The 18303-nt window shown below is 40.3% G+C and overlaps 3 protein-coding genes and 1 non-coding gene across 7 annotated transcripts; 2 read left to right on the forward strand and 2 right to left on the reverse strand.

Annotated features, from left to right (window-relative positions):
- Positions 1 to 214: 214 nt before the first annotated feature.
- Positions 215 to 5395, forward strand: ufsp2 (ufm1-specific peptidase 2). Its single transcript, XM_035659886.1, has 12 exons — positions 215 to 322; positions 526 to 616; positions 1501 to 1684; positions 1778 to 1844; positions 2622 to 2776; positions 2894 to 3086; positions 3281 to 3427; positions 3552 to 3716; positions 3816 to 3940; positions 4046 to 4122; positions 4628 to 4752; positions 4856 to 5395. The coding sequence occupies exons 1-12, from the start codon at positions 320 to 322 to the stop codon at positions 4940 to 4942; spliced, it is 1419 nt and encodes a 472-aa protein (XP_035515779.1). The 5' UTR covers positions 215 to 319; the 3' UTR covers positions 4943 to 5395.
- Positions 2208 to 2280, reverse strand: trnar-ccu. Its single transcript has one exon. It is a non-coding gene; the product is annotated as a tRNA-Arg (tRNA).
- A 1445-nt stretch (positions 5396 to 6840) lies between the features above and the next one.
- cfap97 (cilia and flagella associated protein 97) lies at positions 6841 to 14076 on the forward strand. 4 transcript variants are annotated; one of them, XM_035659884.1, is made up of 5 exons: positions 6841 to 6985; positions 7819 to 8760; positions 9507 to 9784; positions 11514 to 11676; positions 12380 to 14076. In XM_035659884.1, the coding sequence occupies exons 2-5, from the start codon at positions 7845 to 7847 to the stop codon at positions 12499 to 12501; spliced, it is 1479 nt and encodes a 492-aa protein (XP_035515777.1). In that variant the 5' UTR covers positions 6841 to 6985; positions 7819 to 7844; the 3' UTR covers positions 12502 to 14076. The 4 variants fall into 4 exon arrangements, 3 of the variants coding, with proteins under 3 accessions (XP_035515777.1, XP_035515778.1, XP_035515776.1); XR_004796659.1 differs by having other exon boundaries at positions 6849 to 7041; positions 11514 to 11990; positions 12383 to 14076; XM_035659885.1 differs by having other exon boundaries at positions 6849 to 7041; positions 12383 to 14076.
- Positions 13618 to 15977, reverse strand: slc25a4 (solute carrier family 25 member 4). The gene is made up of 4 exons (XM_035659896.1): positions 15765 to 15977; positions 14579 to 15065; positions 14339 to 14479; positions 13618 to 14201 (listed from the first exon to the last, which is right to left on the reverse strand). The coding sequence occupies exons 1-4, from the start codon at positions 15873 to 15875 to the stop codon at positions 14044 to 14046; spliced, it is 897 nt and encodes a 298-aa protein (XP_035515789.1). The 5' UTR covers positions 15876 to 15977; the 3' UTR covers positions 13618 to 14043.
- Positions 15978 to 18303: the final 2326 nt, after the last annotated feature.

An 18303-nucleotide genomic window follows, 5' to 3' on the forward strand; every position in this document is an offset into this window, starting at 1 on the left:
TTTAGTTACATAAACTCAGAATAGGAATAGGAACCAATGCAACTCTGCTAAGAAAGCTTTGGTTGTACTTGTAACTGTGTTCACATGGTTACGGTAATCTAATTTTACACACACAAAAAAAGAAGACAAAAAGGTTGTTCCAAATGAAATGTTCCAATTACGAGTTACATTGAATGCAACATAAGTGGGCGGGGCCAGTGTGGTCCAATAGAGTGCAGCAGCCAGAGACACGTTGAATATTTCCTACAACAGACATGTCGGCCTCCAGTGTCTAGAGAGCAGCTGATAGCTTAGTGATTTTACATTACTGGACTCCACAATGGTAAGTTTACAGATAAATCAGCGTTCATGTCCCTTTCTGTTCAGCTTTATTTGACACTCAGCCCGCTGTTGGCTGCTAGTTTAGCGTACTGACAGCTGACTCCTGGCTCCTCGGTTCTTTGCTAGCAGTCCACCACATGATGTGTCTCATGTTAACGTTATAAACTCTGTCAGCTCCTACTAACTTCTCTTGTGTTGTCTCAGGTTGTTGCTGACTCCCAGTCCTCCGACACAGGGACCATCCTTCGTGTCAGAGGGCCGCTGGAGCTCAAATGTAGGCTGGACAGCACAGATGGTACGTTCACTGACGTTTTACTCCAAATTTTAACTTGGTGGTTCCCCAAGTTGCACACATTAAGGTTGAGTGGGGTCCCTGCATCCGTTTATTAGTGCTTGCATGAGTTAGGTGCCTATTTTAATCACCTGATTTACTTTCTTTGCTTCTGTGTCCTCTGATACTGCATCATGTATCTAATACTGAAGCCTCCACAACCCAATAAGTACTTTTCCTAACACTACCTGCAGGATCATAAACAGGATTTCACAAATGCTGGAGTCAAGAGTCCAAAAGATTGTTCAATTTTCTTTCCCCTTACTTCATATATATGAATTTAACTGCTATACTTTTAGTCTTCCCCACAATGCTTGGAATACAGGCCTAATATTTGTGGAGAAGTATAAAATCTAATTCTATTATTCACATATTTGGCCTTAAATGTTAAACTCTACGAAATGTAACTCTTAAAAAATATCAGAATCAGACTTAAAAACTCCCTATATGAAAATGTATCTGTAAGTGTAGAGTGCAAATTACTCACAAAAACAAGGACATGACTTTGGGCTCCTCATTGACAGCTATGGCCCTGCTTCCTGGTGTAATTAAATATAAACATTTTTGGCAATAGCAGTGTAAGCGGATCTGGGCCACTGAGGAAATAGGTAGAGAAGACAGTAAACCAAAGAAAAATGCAGATAGCAAGATTCTAATTGAATTTACAGTATTAGATAAAGATTAATGAATGTTGCGCATTAGTGTTTTAAAATTGGCAAATAGATAAAATACATGAGAAATGCATATGGAAGAAAATAATACAATACCCCCAGTATATAAAATATAATGTCATAACAGAGTAGTGATGGTAAACTAATAATATTGTCTGTCTGTCTGTCTTCTTTCAGCACTGCTCATGCACAAAGTAATCTCGAGGACATTTGAGACACTTCGCTCTCAGGTGAAATCTGAATCCTGTGTTCTAACAGTGTGTGACAGTCCTGTTATTATTTGGCCAAACAGAGGTGTTCGTGCAACACCTGAAGAAATAACTCCAAACACTCTGTGTGAAGAGATACATCAATGGATACAGTAAGTTCCCCTTTTTAAAATGGTTTCTTTTATACAGGGAATCGGCTTTTCTTTGTTTGTCTGAATTGTAATTAAGGCTTTCATGTATTTTAGGACAGATGAACAAGAAAGCGCTGGCAAGAGATCTGCAAAAAAGAAAAGCAAAAAAAGTCCGGTAGCGGTATGTACACATCTGAAATACTATATTCAGAACACTGTTTTTTTCTCACCATGTGAACCACTAGGTATCTGCCACAGCATCTTCACAGTATTTTGTATTGCAAGTAGGGCTGCAACATTTTCATTCTTAGTAATTCTTTTAATTATTTTCTGAATTAATCAATTAATTGCTTGTTATGTGAAAAAGTGAAAAATGCCCTTCTCCTCAGAGCCCAAGGTCATGCTTTCACATGTTTTGTTTTGTCTCTCCAATCTAAAGATATAAGCCTGTTTAATAAAAATACTATCATAGCAGAGAGTGGCTTGCATTCCTCAACCTCTGGGTTGTCAGCCCAGCTGATTTTTGCCACAATACTCTGCTAATCACCCCAGATGGGACTCGAACCCACAATCCCTGGCTTAGGAGGCCAGTGCCTTATCCATTAGGCCACTGGGGCTGCTGCACGTGATAGAAAGCCATTGTGTTTGAGTCACTGTTGGGTGATAATGACACTGGCACTATTATCCTTTTTTAAGTTCATACAATGAGCAGAGATAGCAGCCTTTGTGTGAACTACAATCAGGGAATCATGAAAGTGTGCAGTGCCTGACCTGATGTCCATTGTAGCCTACACAGAAGATTTACTGTTTAAACTATTCACTGTCAGAAAGTTTCTTTTCACACTTTTCTGCCAGTCATGTATTTAATTGTTTTCTCCAAACCTAAGGATATTCACCCGTGTCTCATTGGTGTCTGTGTGTATTTGAGCTTGAATGTAAAGTCACACTTGTCTTTCAGAGTGTCATTAACCTTCGCCTGATGATGGAGGTGACAAAGACGGGCCCTCTTTCAGCCCCGATCCTCAGCAGAACAGCCCAGAAATCCCACTTCCTGTCTACAACTCTTCCCATGGACTGTGTCGTCCGTACCACCTGCAGCGACACAATCAAAGAGTATGTCTCACTTTAAAAGCATTTGAGTTTATATTTCTGACCTGACTCACCAGCAGCTACTGCCATTTGTGCTCACACACTGTCTCACTGTGAAAGAATTTTGTTCTGATGTTGCAGTGCTTTTGAGCACCTGTTGGAGGCACTAACTCATCAGCTGTGTGAAATGGAGAAAGTGACCCTGCAGCACATGAAGGGGACCATGCTGCTGGTTCCTGAACCGCTTCACTTCCTCCTTCCAGAGCCAAAAGGACTAGTGACTGTGGTTTACCCAGCAGGAGTGCCTGACAGCCAACTAGAGACACAGCGCAAGGTAACCAAACAAGCAGTTCCCCTGACAATAAAATTGTTATAATCTTAAACGCTCATACAACATATTGCATAGAGATGAACACTAGGATAAAACACCAGTTAAAAGCATAGTCTTATGTTTGCTTGAGACCTGATTTATGTTCTTTTCTTGCATATCTTTTCATTTTATTTTACACAATATTTCCGTCTAAGCAGGAATTGCATCAACAGTTTGAGCTACCAGATGACTGGCCCTATTTTAGAAGAGCCAATGCTTACCACTTTCCCAATGAGCCCCACAAAGACGGTTACCTCCGAAATCCTCATCTGGTCCTCACACATCCCACCCTGGACAATGGAAAGGTACGGCTAATCACCAAATTAAAGTCTGTCACACTCTGTCCTTTTTTGAAGATGGATGCTGAGACATACCCTGCAAGGAGTAGTAACCCTGATTTGTCTTTTCTTGTGCGTGTGTGTTCTCAAGGTCTACTTGGTCCAGGGGATCTACAGCTATCACCACTACATGCAGGACCACATGGATGACAATGGCTGGGGCTGTGCTTATCGCTCCCTCCAGACCATCTGCTCCTGGTTCCAGCAGCAAGGCTACACAGAGCGGTCTGTGCCCACCCACAAGGAGATCCAACAGGTACAGTAGTGGTCCTGTAGATATGATACGCCGCAATCACATCACAATATAATAGAATTTTCCAATTGGCTGCTTTTTAATGGGCCCTCTCCCTTTCAGGCTTTGGTGGATGTTGGAGACAAACAGGGATCGTTTGTCGGATCACGTCAGTGGATCGGATCCATCGAAGTTCAGGCTGTTCTGAACCAGCTGCTTGAAGTCACTTCCAAGATCATGTTTGTGAGGTGTGTTTTGTGATTACAAGCATATGGATAATATCTTGTGTGATGAGGTAGATCACATTGTTTTCCATTATACATTATCTGATGATAAATGTTTTTACTCTTCAGTCAAGGTTCTGAGTTGGCCTCCAAAGGCAGAGAACTGGCCAACCACTTCCTTACTGAAGGAACTCCTATTATGATCGGTAAGCTGGATGTCTGAATTATTTCAGAACTATTTCTGAGATATGTTACACGATTTTTGGGCCTCTTAGTTCAACTTAAACAGCTTACACAAACTTTAAAACCATAATATTTGTGCATATATTTTCATATAATACTACAGAACCTTTACCTAAAACAATAGTAATAGCAACTCAATAGCAATATGTAATTGATATTAAAACAATTAAAAGTATTGTAAATGTAAACCAATGGGTCAATGGAAAATGCATAGTCACAGAGCTGAAAACAGGGCTGTTTTTCTGAACTCATGAAAAGTTAACTTTTTTTATATATGGTCCTTACACAACAGCATCATACAAACAAATGATGAGCTTGTAGAATATGATACATTGCTGTAGATCAAACTACACAACCATACACGTACACATAAGTTTTGTAAAATGCAGGGACATTCTTAATGGAAGTTGTTTTCTGATGCTTTGAAAGGTTTGTTCACAAGGCATCTTACTTTTACCTGTGTTACAGGAGGGGGAGTTTTAGCTCACACTATTCTTGGAGTGGCATGGAGTGAGACCACCGGGCAGATCCGCTATCTCATCCTAGATCCACATTACACTGGAGCAGAGGACTTACAGCTTATCACAGACAAGGTAACTGTCATAAACATCTCCACTGGCTGCATTTCTCTCTGTAAAGTATACATTTTCGTGCACGGTACAGTGTTGAATGTGCTGTGTATGTTCTCTTTCTCAGGGCTGGTGTGGCTGGAAATCGCCAGATTTTTGGGATCAAACTGCGTATTATAATCTGTGTCTGCCTCAGAGGCCAAAGACTATCTGAGCTCTCACAGCCTTTCAGACGGACATCATGTGGTATCGGTAAATCATCTGCAAAACTTGGTCGTTTTTATATAAATGTGTCCAACAATGCAAGTTTGAGTAATTTCTGTAATGATTTTAAAATCGGTTTTGTCAAGTCCCACATAAGTGGTCGTAGCCACAAAGGCACACATAGAGATGGATGTAATTATGTATTTAAAAGAGACATTGATCATATCATATACTGTACTTTCTGTACTTGCCATTTAAAATGACAAAGGCTGGTGAAATATGTATATTAAATACACTAATTTCATTGAGAAATACAATGCATCAAGGTCAACAGAGTTTAATCATTGCTGAATGTTACCAAATTTATCCATCATGAGTGATGTAAAACAAAGTCTGGAATCTCGTTAACTGCTGGACCTTTTATACTGGACTTACTAATAATTAAACTGTACATTATATTTTACTGTGTCCTCAATTTGTGTTTGTTTCGTTTGTATATATGACAGACAGACAGAAGACTATATATATCTTAAATTTGTTATGGTACCAAAGGAACCCCTAGGCGCCCCCTGGTCCCACTCTGAGAACTGCTCGTAGCTGCTCCTGAATGCGGCCTGATCTGTACTGATCCCTCTGACACAGCCCATTATTATAAAACAATAACTCCCTGTAATTGAGTTTTTACAACCAGTCAGTTGTCAGAGTCAAATAGACGTTTTTTTCTCTTCTCCACAGCAAGCATAATAAAATGAGTTTCTAAAAAAAAATCTTTAGCACTCCGACTGCAGAAACTTATTGTCACCCTTTGTGACACTCTTGTCCATGGGATGATTGTGTAAGTATGGGAGTGTGACAGAAACACCCCCATTCAATCCCCATCTCTACCCATCCTGCATTGGCATGTAAATTCTATGACCAGACACAGGTTCATATGATAGATTCACCCAAGTTCTATTGTCCCAGGACATTGGCATTTCATTAGTGTGTGTCACTTCTAGCTCTAACAATGTTATTAAGAGAAAACCCGTGACAAATTGCAATGTCAGGGGACGCGCCATCAGATAATCCCCTCTCTAGTTAATGGGTATGCACCAGGGGAAGCAGTTACTTTGGCACAATAGATCCCCAAGGAAAAACTATATGACCTTCTGTCTATTCCTCTACCAGTTCTGATTCTTGGTATGTTTAAGTAGTTTAAACCTTTAGCTGAAAAAGATGAATCGCTGCAGTGTAATGTTGTGTTTTGTCTCTCAGTAAATTTGAAACAGAAGGTAAACAAATGCATTGTCAGTAGCCAGACTGGATAAATATTTTGATGACTGCCACACAAGAATCTTAAAGATTAATTAATTAATTAATTAATTAATAAGAATTTTAAACAAAATGTATTTAATAGAAAATTACAACAAAAACAAAGAAACACTATAATTGTTCAGCAGACTCACCAAACTCACTCATAATATTCTTATATGTCTACTCTTCTTGTTCTTTGTTAGTCTGATATATCTGAAATAAGATGGTTTTAATGGAACACAATATATATTATGTACATAAATTCTTGTAAGTGGATCAGTTTGCATAGGACACAGATATGCCTCGTGTCACTTATTTCTCCACGTTAGCAAATTTAAAAAGATGAAAATGGTGAAATTTTAACACTTTACAACTCAAACTCTTTTGTGTATTCTTGCAGTTTAAATGACTTGTTTTTAATTCATGGATTTTCAATACGGGCTCTAATGTGCTATTATGACTCAGTTGGCAAATATTGTAATCACATTGGTCACTTTTACTTTTGATACAATCTTTTATCATTATTATTTTTGTTTACGCACATATTTTTTGTTTTAACTACACTAATCTGATTTAGTGAAAGCTTGACGCAAGAGACCACAACCAGAGCAACCGTTGCCAGGAAGTGACGTTGCATAGTTACGAGGCACCACCACCGCAGCAGTCAGCTGTAGCCCGCTAACGTAGATTTAGTTTGTTAATGCGGGTTTACGTTTCATTTATCCGTCTTCTTCACGGAATACATGTCCTCTCTCAACAAGTAAGTTACATGCAGCTGTAACGTGAAACACGGCTCATCGTGCGACCCTTCGCCAGGTAACAAACCGCTGTCATAAGGCCAAAGTTAGCTTTAGTTAGCTGCCAAACCCAACGTGTGCGTTTAAAACAAAGCTTTAAGGTAGCTTAGCTAACGTTAATGTATTATATTAAAGTGTCTGTTGCAACAGTGCTGTTGTCTTGGCAGGTTTGTCCAAATGGCGTGCTAAATTGTATTGCTACATTCGTTACATGTAACGTTAGATATCTTTTTATTGAATACCTATTGAATTAAACATGCCTTAATAGCTAGCCAATGTGTACGTTTCAGCTCCTTAACTACAATTCACGTACAATATACTTAACATAACATTTTTAAATGCATCTTACAGTTTTTATCTTTCTTACATCGATTTTCCATTTCCACGTGTGTCTTTATGGGTTGTAAATCACCTGCTTTAGCTGTGTAATCTGCATTAAGTGTGAATACATTCTCGTACAACGCTGTTTTGTGCGATAATGCAGGTTGTAAGTGCAGCTAGTAGAGTCTAATGTCACAAACATTAATGAAGCCTTTAATCTCTGGATGCATAACACAATTTAAGCAAGTTTAAAGAGTTTGTTAACTGATTTTTTTTCATGTGTGGAAGTGACTGAAACCCAATTGTTGCAGTGGAGTGATTAAAAGAATGCATTCAGTTTGTAAAACACAGCAGCATGGTTTGAAGAATTGTTACCTGCAGCTTCAAGTATATGTAATTTGTAGTGAATGACTTAAAACCTGAAAATCTGCACTTTTTAGATTATCTAAAGTCTCAGTTTTACACTATGTTACAGGTCCGGTGTGTTGGGGGAAGACTGCCATGTTCAATCCCAGTGATCTAGAAGGTGAAGTGGATCATTCGTTCTTTGACAGTGACTGTGGTGACAGCAGGGATGGAGGAAAAAAGTTGGAGAAAGGCTTGAAGGTTGACAAACAGACCCCACCGGCACATGAGAGGCTGCATGCAAAACAGACTGAAAACACAAAAGGCGGGTGTTCCCTCAGGAGTGATGGGACGGGAAAACACCTGAAGCCAGTCGAGCACGTCAGCAGCAGCAGGGCAGAAAAGAAAGACAACAGCTGTCCATCAAAGGAAGATGAGAGGAGCAGGGTATCATCCGTTGCCTGCACGTCACATAAAGTCATCAATAATAGCAGTGATAGTGAGGAAGACTCTAAGTTGTACTCTAAAAGGCCCAATGGAAGATTTATGGCTTTGCTGGCTGAGGCCAGGGAGACGAGTCATAAGGATCTGCACAGCCAGAGTCCAACCGAGTCTGAAGAAGAATCATTACAGTCCAGTGCTAAACACTCAAAAGGGAGAAGTAAACAATCTCCAAAAAAACGGATAAGAAATCGGTGCACCCGAAGTCCATCCCCTACTTCGACTGAGGCCAGCATAGACGCAGACTCAGAGAGCTCCTGTAGCAGCAGCAGCAACAGGAGAGGCAGTTCAGACTCTCCCGTCCTTCCCAGGTCCAACAGGTCTTCTTTATCCCCGGGAATGACAAGGATCCGAGTGTCCGCCAGCCGCGCAGAAGAGTCAGACGATACAGTGACAGATGTGAGCCCTCTCTCCTCTTCTGACTCCAGCCCTCTCCAGTCGATGAGCCTGAACCGCACAGAGGCTGAAGAGGGAAGCCTCAAAGAGCAACAGCATCAGGAGGAGAGTGTGCCCTCCAGTGGCCTTAGCAACACACATCAAGATGAGGACTCTGATCCGGATGTAGATGAGTGTAAGTAAACCTTTTATTTTGCATTTTACAGATATTTGTAAGTCAGAATAAATAAACCTATTTATGTTATTTGCTGTGTTGTGCCCAGTCCCCAAAGACTTATAAGACACCAAAGTCAAACATTTGTAAGACACGAAAATCATAACTTCTTACATATAAGAAGAAGTCTTCTGTCGCAAACCCAACAAATAAAAACTGCCACAAAATAAATCTCTCACCCTAAAACATTCATCCATCTTCAAGAACTGATAAGAAATTACACACACTTTACTAAAAAGTGTGTCCCTTAACAAACAAACTAAACTGCTGTTTCTCTTCAGAGAGAGCAGTAAACCTGCCTGTTACTCTAACTAATGGTAATGTAACTGAACACTATTGTGCACACAGAGATTGTCAAGTTATAGTTGAATTCTCGTTCACATAAGGCTCTACACTAGTTGTTTGTCATGACACACTATGTTTGTAAACATCAACAAACCATCTTTCGTTACACCATAAACATTTGAACAATTTATGCTGATTTTGAATAAACAATAAATGAAACATACAAAATGAAGATTTCAGGAATGTCCATGCAAAATGTAAACATCACATTACAGGACTGTTTTTGTATATTTCCTTTTCCCATGTTTTAGTTGTACTCTATAAAGTAAAAGAAGCATTCAAACATTGCATAAAACACAGTAAAACTCTCTTTTAAAAGGCTGATTCAAGATAATGTAACAAGTGTCCTCTTCATCAATCAGGTTCTCTCCGTTCAGAGAGTCAGCTTGGAGGTAAACTGGTGTTCTGTCCTGGAGGAAGAAACAGGAAGAACTACTCGTTCACTAATGACGAGGTCCGATGCATCGATCGCGAGAACCAGCGCCTTCTTCGCGAGCTTTCACGCCTCTCTCCAGCGCCCAGACCAGGAAGTACAGTGGGGAAGAAAACCCACATGGCCAGTAACTCGCCATTCGTTCGCCCCTCTCACAGCGCACTCAACAGGCAGCGGGAACAGCAACGCATCGAGAGAGAGAACCTGGTGAGGTTCGCCTCCTGTGTGCATGGATCCTCATTTTGATGAAGACATTAAACTTTAGTAAAGATATATGTATTCATGTCAGTCTAATTGTGTGCTTTAAGTGTGTGCTTCATTAGCTATAACTCAGTGCTCTTGATTCACACAATGTTACAAACTGCAGCTCATTAAATCTGAAGATGTTCTTTTAATCAGCTATTGTAGACTGTTCTGGGAGAATCTGCAAGTTAAGTAGTTGGAGCAATCGGTCATAATTGTCACAATAATGTAACTGATTAACATATTTTCGTCTTTTGTCTGCAGTTATTATACTTTTTAATAGCTATATGCCTGCTGAAGTATACATTTATTTAAGGATACTAGTTTGATAGGAACTAGTTAGTTGGTGTGAGACTAAAAGTGCCCCCCCTGAAAGGAGACACGGGTGGACTTGGACAGATGGCAGCAGGTGGCAGGCTTGCAGCAGCACAGTGACATTAGTTTGTCTGCAGCTTTAGCCTCTCACCCCGTGTATTAACTCTGCTTTACCACTTATGATTGATTGAAACACAGGGCGAGACAAGCAGCAGTGTTTAAAAACCATTCAGGGAATTATAATTGGCAGCCAGCGGAGTGTTACTGTCTCTTCTGACGGGGGTTGACAGAAAACCTGAGTTCATTTGTTCACTTCTATTTGTATCAGTATGTTTCTCATGATTGCTGATTAGAGATCTTACATGAATCCTGATTGTTGTTTTTATCAGGGAATGTGTTCAAGTCATTTTCAGACGGACTGTTCTGTCTCCTGAGTCCCTCTCTCTGCGTTGTCAGGAGAGCTTTTCTGCGCCTTCTCTATTCTTAGAGTGAAGTAATTGAATCTGCCGTGTGATCAGTGAACCCCACACATCACACATGTAAGACACCCCGTTTGTCCTGCACAAGTAAAGCGACTTCTGTGTATTTTAAGACTGGTCACTTACACAATATATCTTAATTTTGAATATAGAGGGCTTGATTTAGTTGGAAGAGATTTCAAAAAGGCTATAGTTAGTTTGTCCGACTTTTTATAACCTCTGGAGGATTTGTGAACTTGAGTAGAACAGTCTCTTGGTTGTTGAGCTTTTTGCTTGTTGCGTTTCTTCACGTAGAGTTTGTGCTTACTGAGGGATTTCTGCACAGCATGCATGTGGGAGTGTGACTGCATGTATGACATTCAACCACTTGCCTACAATGTTTGGCCTCATGCTGTTTGGTTGGGTTTGCTGTGATGTACCAGATATTTTTCTATTTTCATAATCCAATTGGGATTTGTAGAACGAGGACTATGTGTGCTTTGTTTCTGAGCCAAGCACTTGTTTATTATATAAATGTTATAAACACTTGTTAAATGTTAAAATTGTGGTTCGCATGTCGTGGGTCAAAGACAGTGAAGTACAGGAAATGGCTCAATGACTCAAATGGGAGAAAAACCTTCATCGTTCACATAAAATTCCTGCTAGTGAGCCTTGCTGCATTGTTATGTTTTATGGCTGAATTGTGGCATAACACACTCTCAGAGGCACTGATGGCTTTAAGAGCATAGATTTTGAAGCACTTTTATATTCAAAATGATGGATAGCTTCCCGAGGAAAGCTTTGGACAATAACCTCATGTATATGCCAACATTTTTCCAAGGTGTACATGACTGATATCCTGAAAATGTTGTGTTTGTGTAAAAGGATAATTAGCACAAATGTCAGTGTGTTCCTTTCAGGCTTTCCTGAAGAGGCTGGAGTCCGTCAAGCCTACACCTGGCCTAAAGCGTTCGCAACAACTGGCAGACTACCAGCGACAAGTTGGATACCTGGGAGCTCCTTCATACCCCATCTCTATGTCCAGCACAAAGAAAGAGAGCTCTTCTAGCAAGACGCCCTCAGGTATGTAACTTAGTACAACTTGTGAGATAGCTGCACAGCGTGAAAGCACCAGCGCACCCAACCCTCACTGATTCCACAAGAGCAGGTTGCCCCCCCTGCAGAAGTGTGTGTAGTTCAGCCTGCTGTTGTTTGCATGTGATGATTCAATCAAGGTAAACAAAGAGGATCTGCATGCGGCACTGCGCTGTGGTGCTCCTCTCAAATTGAAGGCTGCAGTTTTATCACACATGTCTGACCGGCTGATGGCTGCAGAGATTAATTTAACAGAAGAAGACTTTCAGTTAGTAAAAAGCAGCTGTGGATGACTGATACTGGTAAGAATTACCCATTCATTTATGGTTGTTCCTCCTGTCATACTAAACCTTTTTTTTATGTTTATTTCAATTGATTAACTGATTGAAGAGTTTTAAATATTTTTTCTAGTTGTTGTCAAATTGTGTAAACTTTATGTCCTTGCTGGGTTTAAGAGTCAAACTTTAAATCATTTGCCAACAGTAGAACCAACTTCTTTACCAGCTCTGATGAACACCATTGTGCCTGTGTGTGTGTGTTTGTTATGGTTGAAATGTTCAAATATTAAATGTAAATGTTCTCATTGGAAATTTGGTTTAAAAATGTAAAATATCGTCTCTGTTCGGTTTCTGTTCTTATTAAGTAAAGGTAAATATGTAATCATGAAATATCTCTCTGTTGTCCACACCAGCAGGTCCCAGGCCTGTCAGTTCTGCCCACAACAGCTCCAGAGCAGTTTCCACCACCACCAACTCTAGCAGGACATCCATAACATCAAACAAACTGAGTGCTGCCCGACCAGCCTGGTGCTGAGAACACTGCGGTTTTCAAATATCTACAAAGAAGCTCATCGCTGGTTCCCTTTAGTGGTATCTGTTGGTATCTATTCATTACAAAAGGCTCATTTTGGAAGGTACTAAGCTTAAATGATCTTCACTTAATCAACTATTCAGTGCTTTGTATTGTCATTTTTCTCTACTCTTTGATGCCGAAATATAGCAAATGATGCTTTGAGCTCAGTGCTATTGTAATGCATTTGAATGGTTCAGTTGTGGCTTCTGAATACTGCAGTAACACTAAACAACAGTTAGCTAGCTGTATTTTTGTAGGAAATATGGCCTATAAACCCACAGCCATGTTGACATGACAGACAATACATTATTATTTCAGTGACTGTTTCCATTAAAAATGCAATTTTCTGTCCGTCCGCTTTAATTACATTTGTACAGTTTATTATGCAACAATTAAAATTATTTAAAATATTATTTTGGTGTTTTCTATATTTTGCTCCCTATAAAATAAAGCTGCTTGTTCCACCAGTTAGTAGTGAGCAATTTTACAACCAGAATGGTGGACTATGGTGGAAGTATTTGCCTGATCTCTCCAAAATCATACTTATACCCATTGAGCACGTGCAACAATTGGTACACACAATAGCTTTTTTGTATTGTTAATATATGAAACTACTCCATATATTTTTATTGTGCTCATGGCTTTGAATATTTTGCACATTTTTAAAAGATAATTTAGAAAACCAAAAATTACCCTGGTAATAGCATTTTAGCTTTGTGGCTGTAATCTACCACAGGGGGCAGTTACTGGATATCATTTTTCCAATTAAAAGATTGTTGATATTTTAATAGAACACTGTGTTAATTGCATGAGGTTCTTAAATAGAGAAGACATTTTAAAATGTCGAAGTAAACAGATGTGTATATAATAAAATCAGTAATGTCTGAATTCCAATTAGCTGCTTCAGTTTCAGGGTCCTGGTATTGTGCATGCTGGCTCATTGTCTCACTTTCATGACTTACTTGGACACTTGTAACAGAACCAAAGTCAAAACGTCTGCTGTGAAAAGAGCCTGTTTGACTGCAGATGACAGGTTGCCACGACATACAACATACATACATTAAAAAAAAAAGACTATTACGCTAATAAATCTTTATTCTTAATAAAATAATGTGTGAGGTGGCACAAATAGGTCAGAGTGGTCACAACATAACAACACATGGGCCTCAGCAACTGCTTTACAAACTGTCTAACCTGAAGAGCATGTGACTGGTATCCTTCGCATCATCACAACGTCTCCACTCAAACACTGGCTTGACTTTGTCACATTAAAAGACTGTTTGTGCCTTTTGACACGTCGCAGATGGGATATATACAGATTTCTGAGGAGGCATGAGAACCCAGGTCAGGTATACCTACCTGTCCCGGGGCTGTCGCAGAAGAGTACATGCCCACATTGTAATTTATTCACCACAAGCTGTTATCACTCTATCACAAGAATTAAGACTTAAACAAAGTGAAGGGGTTTCCTTGGGGACTGGGAGATTAGAAAGTTTTTTTTTTTTATGTGAACTTCTTGATCTCGTCGTACAGCACCAACACAAAGGCGCCACCCATGCCTCTGATCACGTTGGACCAGGCACCCTTGAAGAAAGCTTTTGATCCCTCGTCCTTGAGGATCTTCCTCCAGCAGTCGATTGTGCCCTTGTACATGATGTCAGCTGTGGAAATAGAGACATGGAGACATGGATAGTGATGCGTAATGCCCATAAATGCATGCGTAAAATGCGTAATTGCGCCAAACGAATAAAATACATCACTGTAAGAACGTGGTTCTACAACCACGAGTGACGCTCACCTCCTTTGCGTCCAGACTGCATCATCATACGACGTCTGACGGTGTCGAAGGGGTATGAGATAATGCCAGCTGCGGCGGTGACAGTCTGGGCGATCATCCAGCTGACGACGATGTGCGTGTTCTTGGGGTCTGGCAGCATACCTGTTTGGAGGGAGGAGAAAAGTCACGCGCTCGTCACGAGAGAAAATACACACAAACTTAAATGTTAAAAATACATGACAAACGACCAGATGTGCGCACCTTTAGCTGTGTCGAAGCATCCGAAGTAGGCCGCTCTGTAGATGATAATACCCTGCACTGACACGTTGAATCCGAGGTACAGACCCTTAAGGCCATCGGTTTTAAAGATCTTGGTGAGGCAGTTTCCAAGACCGGTGAACTCTCTCTCAGCTGTGCCCTTGCCGATGTCGGCAGCGAGCCTTGTTCTGGCGAAGTCGAGAGGATAGACGAAGCAGAGCGAAGTCGCACCAGCGGCACCGCCGGATGCGAGATTACCAGCGAAGTAACGCCAGAATTGTGTTTTTTGATCCACACCACCGAGGAAGATCTTCTTGTACTTGTCTTTGAAGGCGAAGTTGAGGGCTTGGGTGGGGAAGTAACGGATCACGTTGGCCAGGTTGCCTCTCCAGAAGGAAATAAAACCCTGTTCCTTCGGGATTCTTACCACACAATCAATGATTCCCTTGTACTGCATCTCTGCAGTGATCTGTTTGCTGGCATGCTGGACCTGCAAGTAAAGACAATAAAAACTCATGAAAAAGACGCGTAACTACCCCAAAATGTGATTCATTCTCTCGTAGAATTCTCTCGTTTGTGCAAAGGAACTTAGCCATGCCTCTTTCTCTATTGACAACAGGACATATTGTTGTTTATTCTAATTTGAATGACTTCTTGTGTTTAATATCTTCAGTGTTTAATATTTTCCGACCAGCCTCTACTGTGTGTAGTTGTAGGCCTAGCATGCACACTCCTGTCACTTGAGAATCAGCTGTGTATTAGATTACATTCTTCAAGTTAAATTTAGCAATTCAATTTCACCAAATATTACTGCGGTCATCTGTTGTATTGGAGTAATAATTAACTTAATAGACGTACCAACCGCTCATAAACTAGTATTATGGCTCTTTTATTGAACGTACAATTTAAGATTCCGTGTCATCATCGCCATCACAGCAGCAGCATTGCAAAGTCCAGTGCGTAAAATCATCTCCCCATTGACGCAGGAGCTCTCACGTGCCCTCTGACATTATGAGCCGGGCCACATGAACTCACACTGTGCACATTTTCACCTTTTTCCTATTAAAACTTTTCTAGTTTCACATCTTAATGTTTGGTTTATCAGGAACCCAACATTTACGCACACTTTACGCACAAAGCAATGGACATGCGGCCATGCTTGGACCAACAACTGGTTCAATTATTTTACCTGCAGCAACAACTTGACTCTCTCAATGGGAGCGACAGCTGTTTTGGAGATGGCAGCGGCAATACCACCTGCCAAAAAGTCCTTCATAAAACTCATCACCGCGTCCGACATGGTTGGATGTTTCTTGTGCAGATTTGACAACCCTGACTGTTCCAATCCTCAACAAGGTCCTCTAGGAAACCCAACGCCCCTCCAAGTGGACGAGGACCCCCCATCCGTCCTAATATATCGGTGCCATTTATCGCGAGAATTTTGAGTGATGGATTTGCATTTTGTCAAACAGATGAAGGAGGCTGAATAAATATCCGAGGTCGAAGTTCAAGACGTGCGCCATGTTCCTGAAGTCAAGACGGGGCCAAGCCGGGGACGTTTAAAGGACACAATATGTATAATGTGATTACTATTAAAACGTAGTTTGAATGTAATTGAATCTAATCCTGATCATAATCAAGTGTTTTTCCTTAAATTCTGCTGGTTAACAGCCTTCTCATCCATCATCCAAACATGTACTTGATGGTCAGTTGAGTTTCCAGAAACCTTAAAATGAAAAAAGGAGTTCTATGTAGTGTATCTTAAACGGGATAAGCTGTGGGACACTTTTAACAGTCATCCTAAATAATCTTGACCATTTTTAACATTTCAAAGTATAATCCTGACAAATACAGATACACACAAATATTTTCCTTCATCTCATTATATTTCTCATATAAACATGTTTTTAGGCTACTAAAGACAACAAAAATTGAAGCATATTTTCATTAGACAAAGGTGAAGGTCACTGCAGGGTGAAATTCCACCTGCTGATTCTGGGTCAGAGGTCAGATGGATGAGGAACCTTTTTTTCTGATCAAATGAATGTAAGGAAAGAAGGCATTCAGTTAAACTACCACACACAACTTGCTGTTGTTTTGTTTTAGTTTATTTTATTTAACTCTGGCCTTTTCCTCTCAGCTCACTGACAGTTTTGCTGCACATTCATTTTTGGCACCTGTTGAAAACCCGCGTCAAGTCAGCTCGAGTTAGGACGGACAGTACTTTTCTTTCAAAATAAGTTGCCACCAGTTGCGCAAAAAACGAACAACCTGCTTTAGTCAGTTTTGTTCTGAAATCGCCATCATACCGGAAATCTAATTCTGGCTGACTTGACACGTGGAACATCACAAGTGTCCTGTGGACGGAGATCTGAGACGGAAAAGCAATATGATCCAAAACGAAGCCAAGTTGGCTGCAGACGTTGGACATAATGTACTACAGCTTCCAGCCCACCAGCGGGTTCAGAGTCCAAGTCTACTTCATTCATATCTATAAAATCTACGGCTTTCAGTGGGTTATCAAACACATGCAATGTTGCAATATTGCAATTACAAAAGTCAGCGCAATAACGATAACAGCACGTATTTGCGAACAAAATACGTCTCAAATTCATTGTATCAGTGGCAAATACAGGCCTAAGAGTTTTGAGAAAAGCAGTGTCTTAGCCTCATTCAAGTAAAATTAAATGAAAATATAATAAAGTAAGTGAAGTTTTTGAGGTTTCGCCCTTTTGGTTTTCCCTTCAGGACTATAACTACCACCACAGGTCCACTTGGTGGCACTGCTCGACTGTGTTGATTCATAGGCAAGCTTCCAAAGCTCAAGATTTTTCCTAATGTCAAACTAGTAACACTGATAAACCCCCAAGAACAACAACAACAACAACAACAAGAATAATGATACTTGACTAATTATAATATAGAAAAACAAATAGGCCTAATGAAATGCTGTACACTAACTTCTGCTGTGTGGCAACACATCACTAATTCTTATGAAATAATTCTAGTTTATGTAGTCTTTATAGATTATTTTCCCACTGTTAATATCACTTCTAAGGGAGATGTAACTTTGATAGTAGACCCCGTTGCTAACAACAATGGAAACTGGGTTAATAGCTTATCTGAAGCTTACTTTGGTTGTGGTTCTACTTTCCCATCCTCATGCTGCTGTGTTGTACTGTCTAGAATAGTCAGTGGGTGGCACTAGAGAGCTGGGTTACATTAAAGGGCATCATTAACGTCAACCGTGGTACCCAGTGAAACAGGTGCTTTTCCTTGTTTACTCCACACTCCACTTACAACAATACAAATAATGCACCACTTTACTTGTTCTCCACAGGGAAATATTCTTAAGTAGCCCCCACCAGCCAGGTCAGAGGTCAGGCTCAGCTGCAACCTTAGAGCTGGTCGGGGATTCAGCATCTTGTTCACTACGACACTCCAGTCAGGCAGATGCTTGCTGACACAGGGGCTTGCACCTGCTTTTAAGCAAGCAAAAGTCGATGTTTTTTTTGTTAGTTTTTTCACCGCACATAGATTTACTTAACAATTGGCTCAGTCTGTTTTTCCAAGTCACATCTTTCTCCTCTAAAGCATCCTTATTTTGAGGTGTTATGGATTGCCTGATTTTGTGCCATTGGTTAAATTGATTATTATTTATACTTCTATTAATCTGGTTTTGGCACCGTGAAATGAAACTACTTCTCATATTCCCTGGATTGTCATAA

This window comes from Morone saxatilis, unplaced genomic scaffold, assembly GCF_004916995.1.
Source record: "Morone saxatilis isolate NCDOM2014 unplaced genomic scaffold, NCSU_SB_2.0 Contig17, whole genome shotgun sequence".
Classification (NCBI taxonomy): Eukaryota; Metazoa; Chordata; class Actinopteri; family Moronidae; genus Morone; species Morone saxatilis.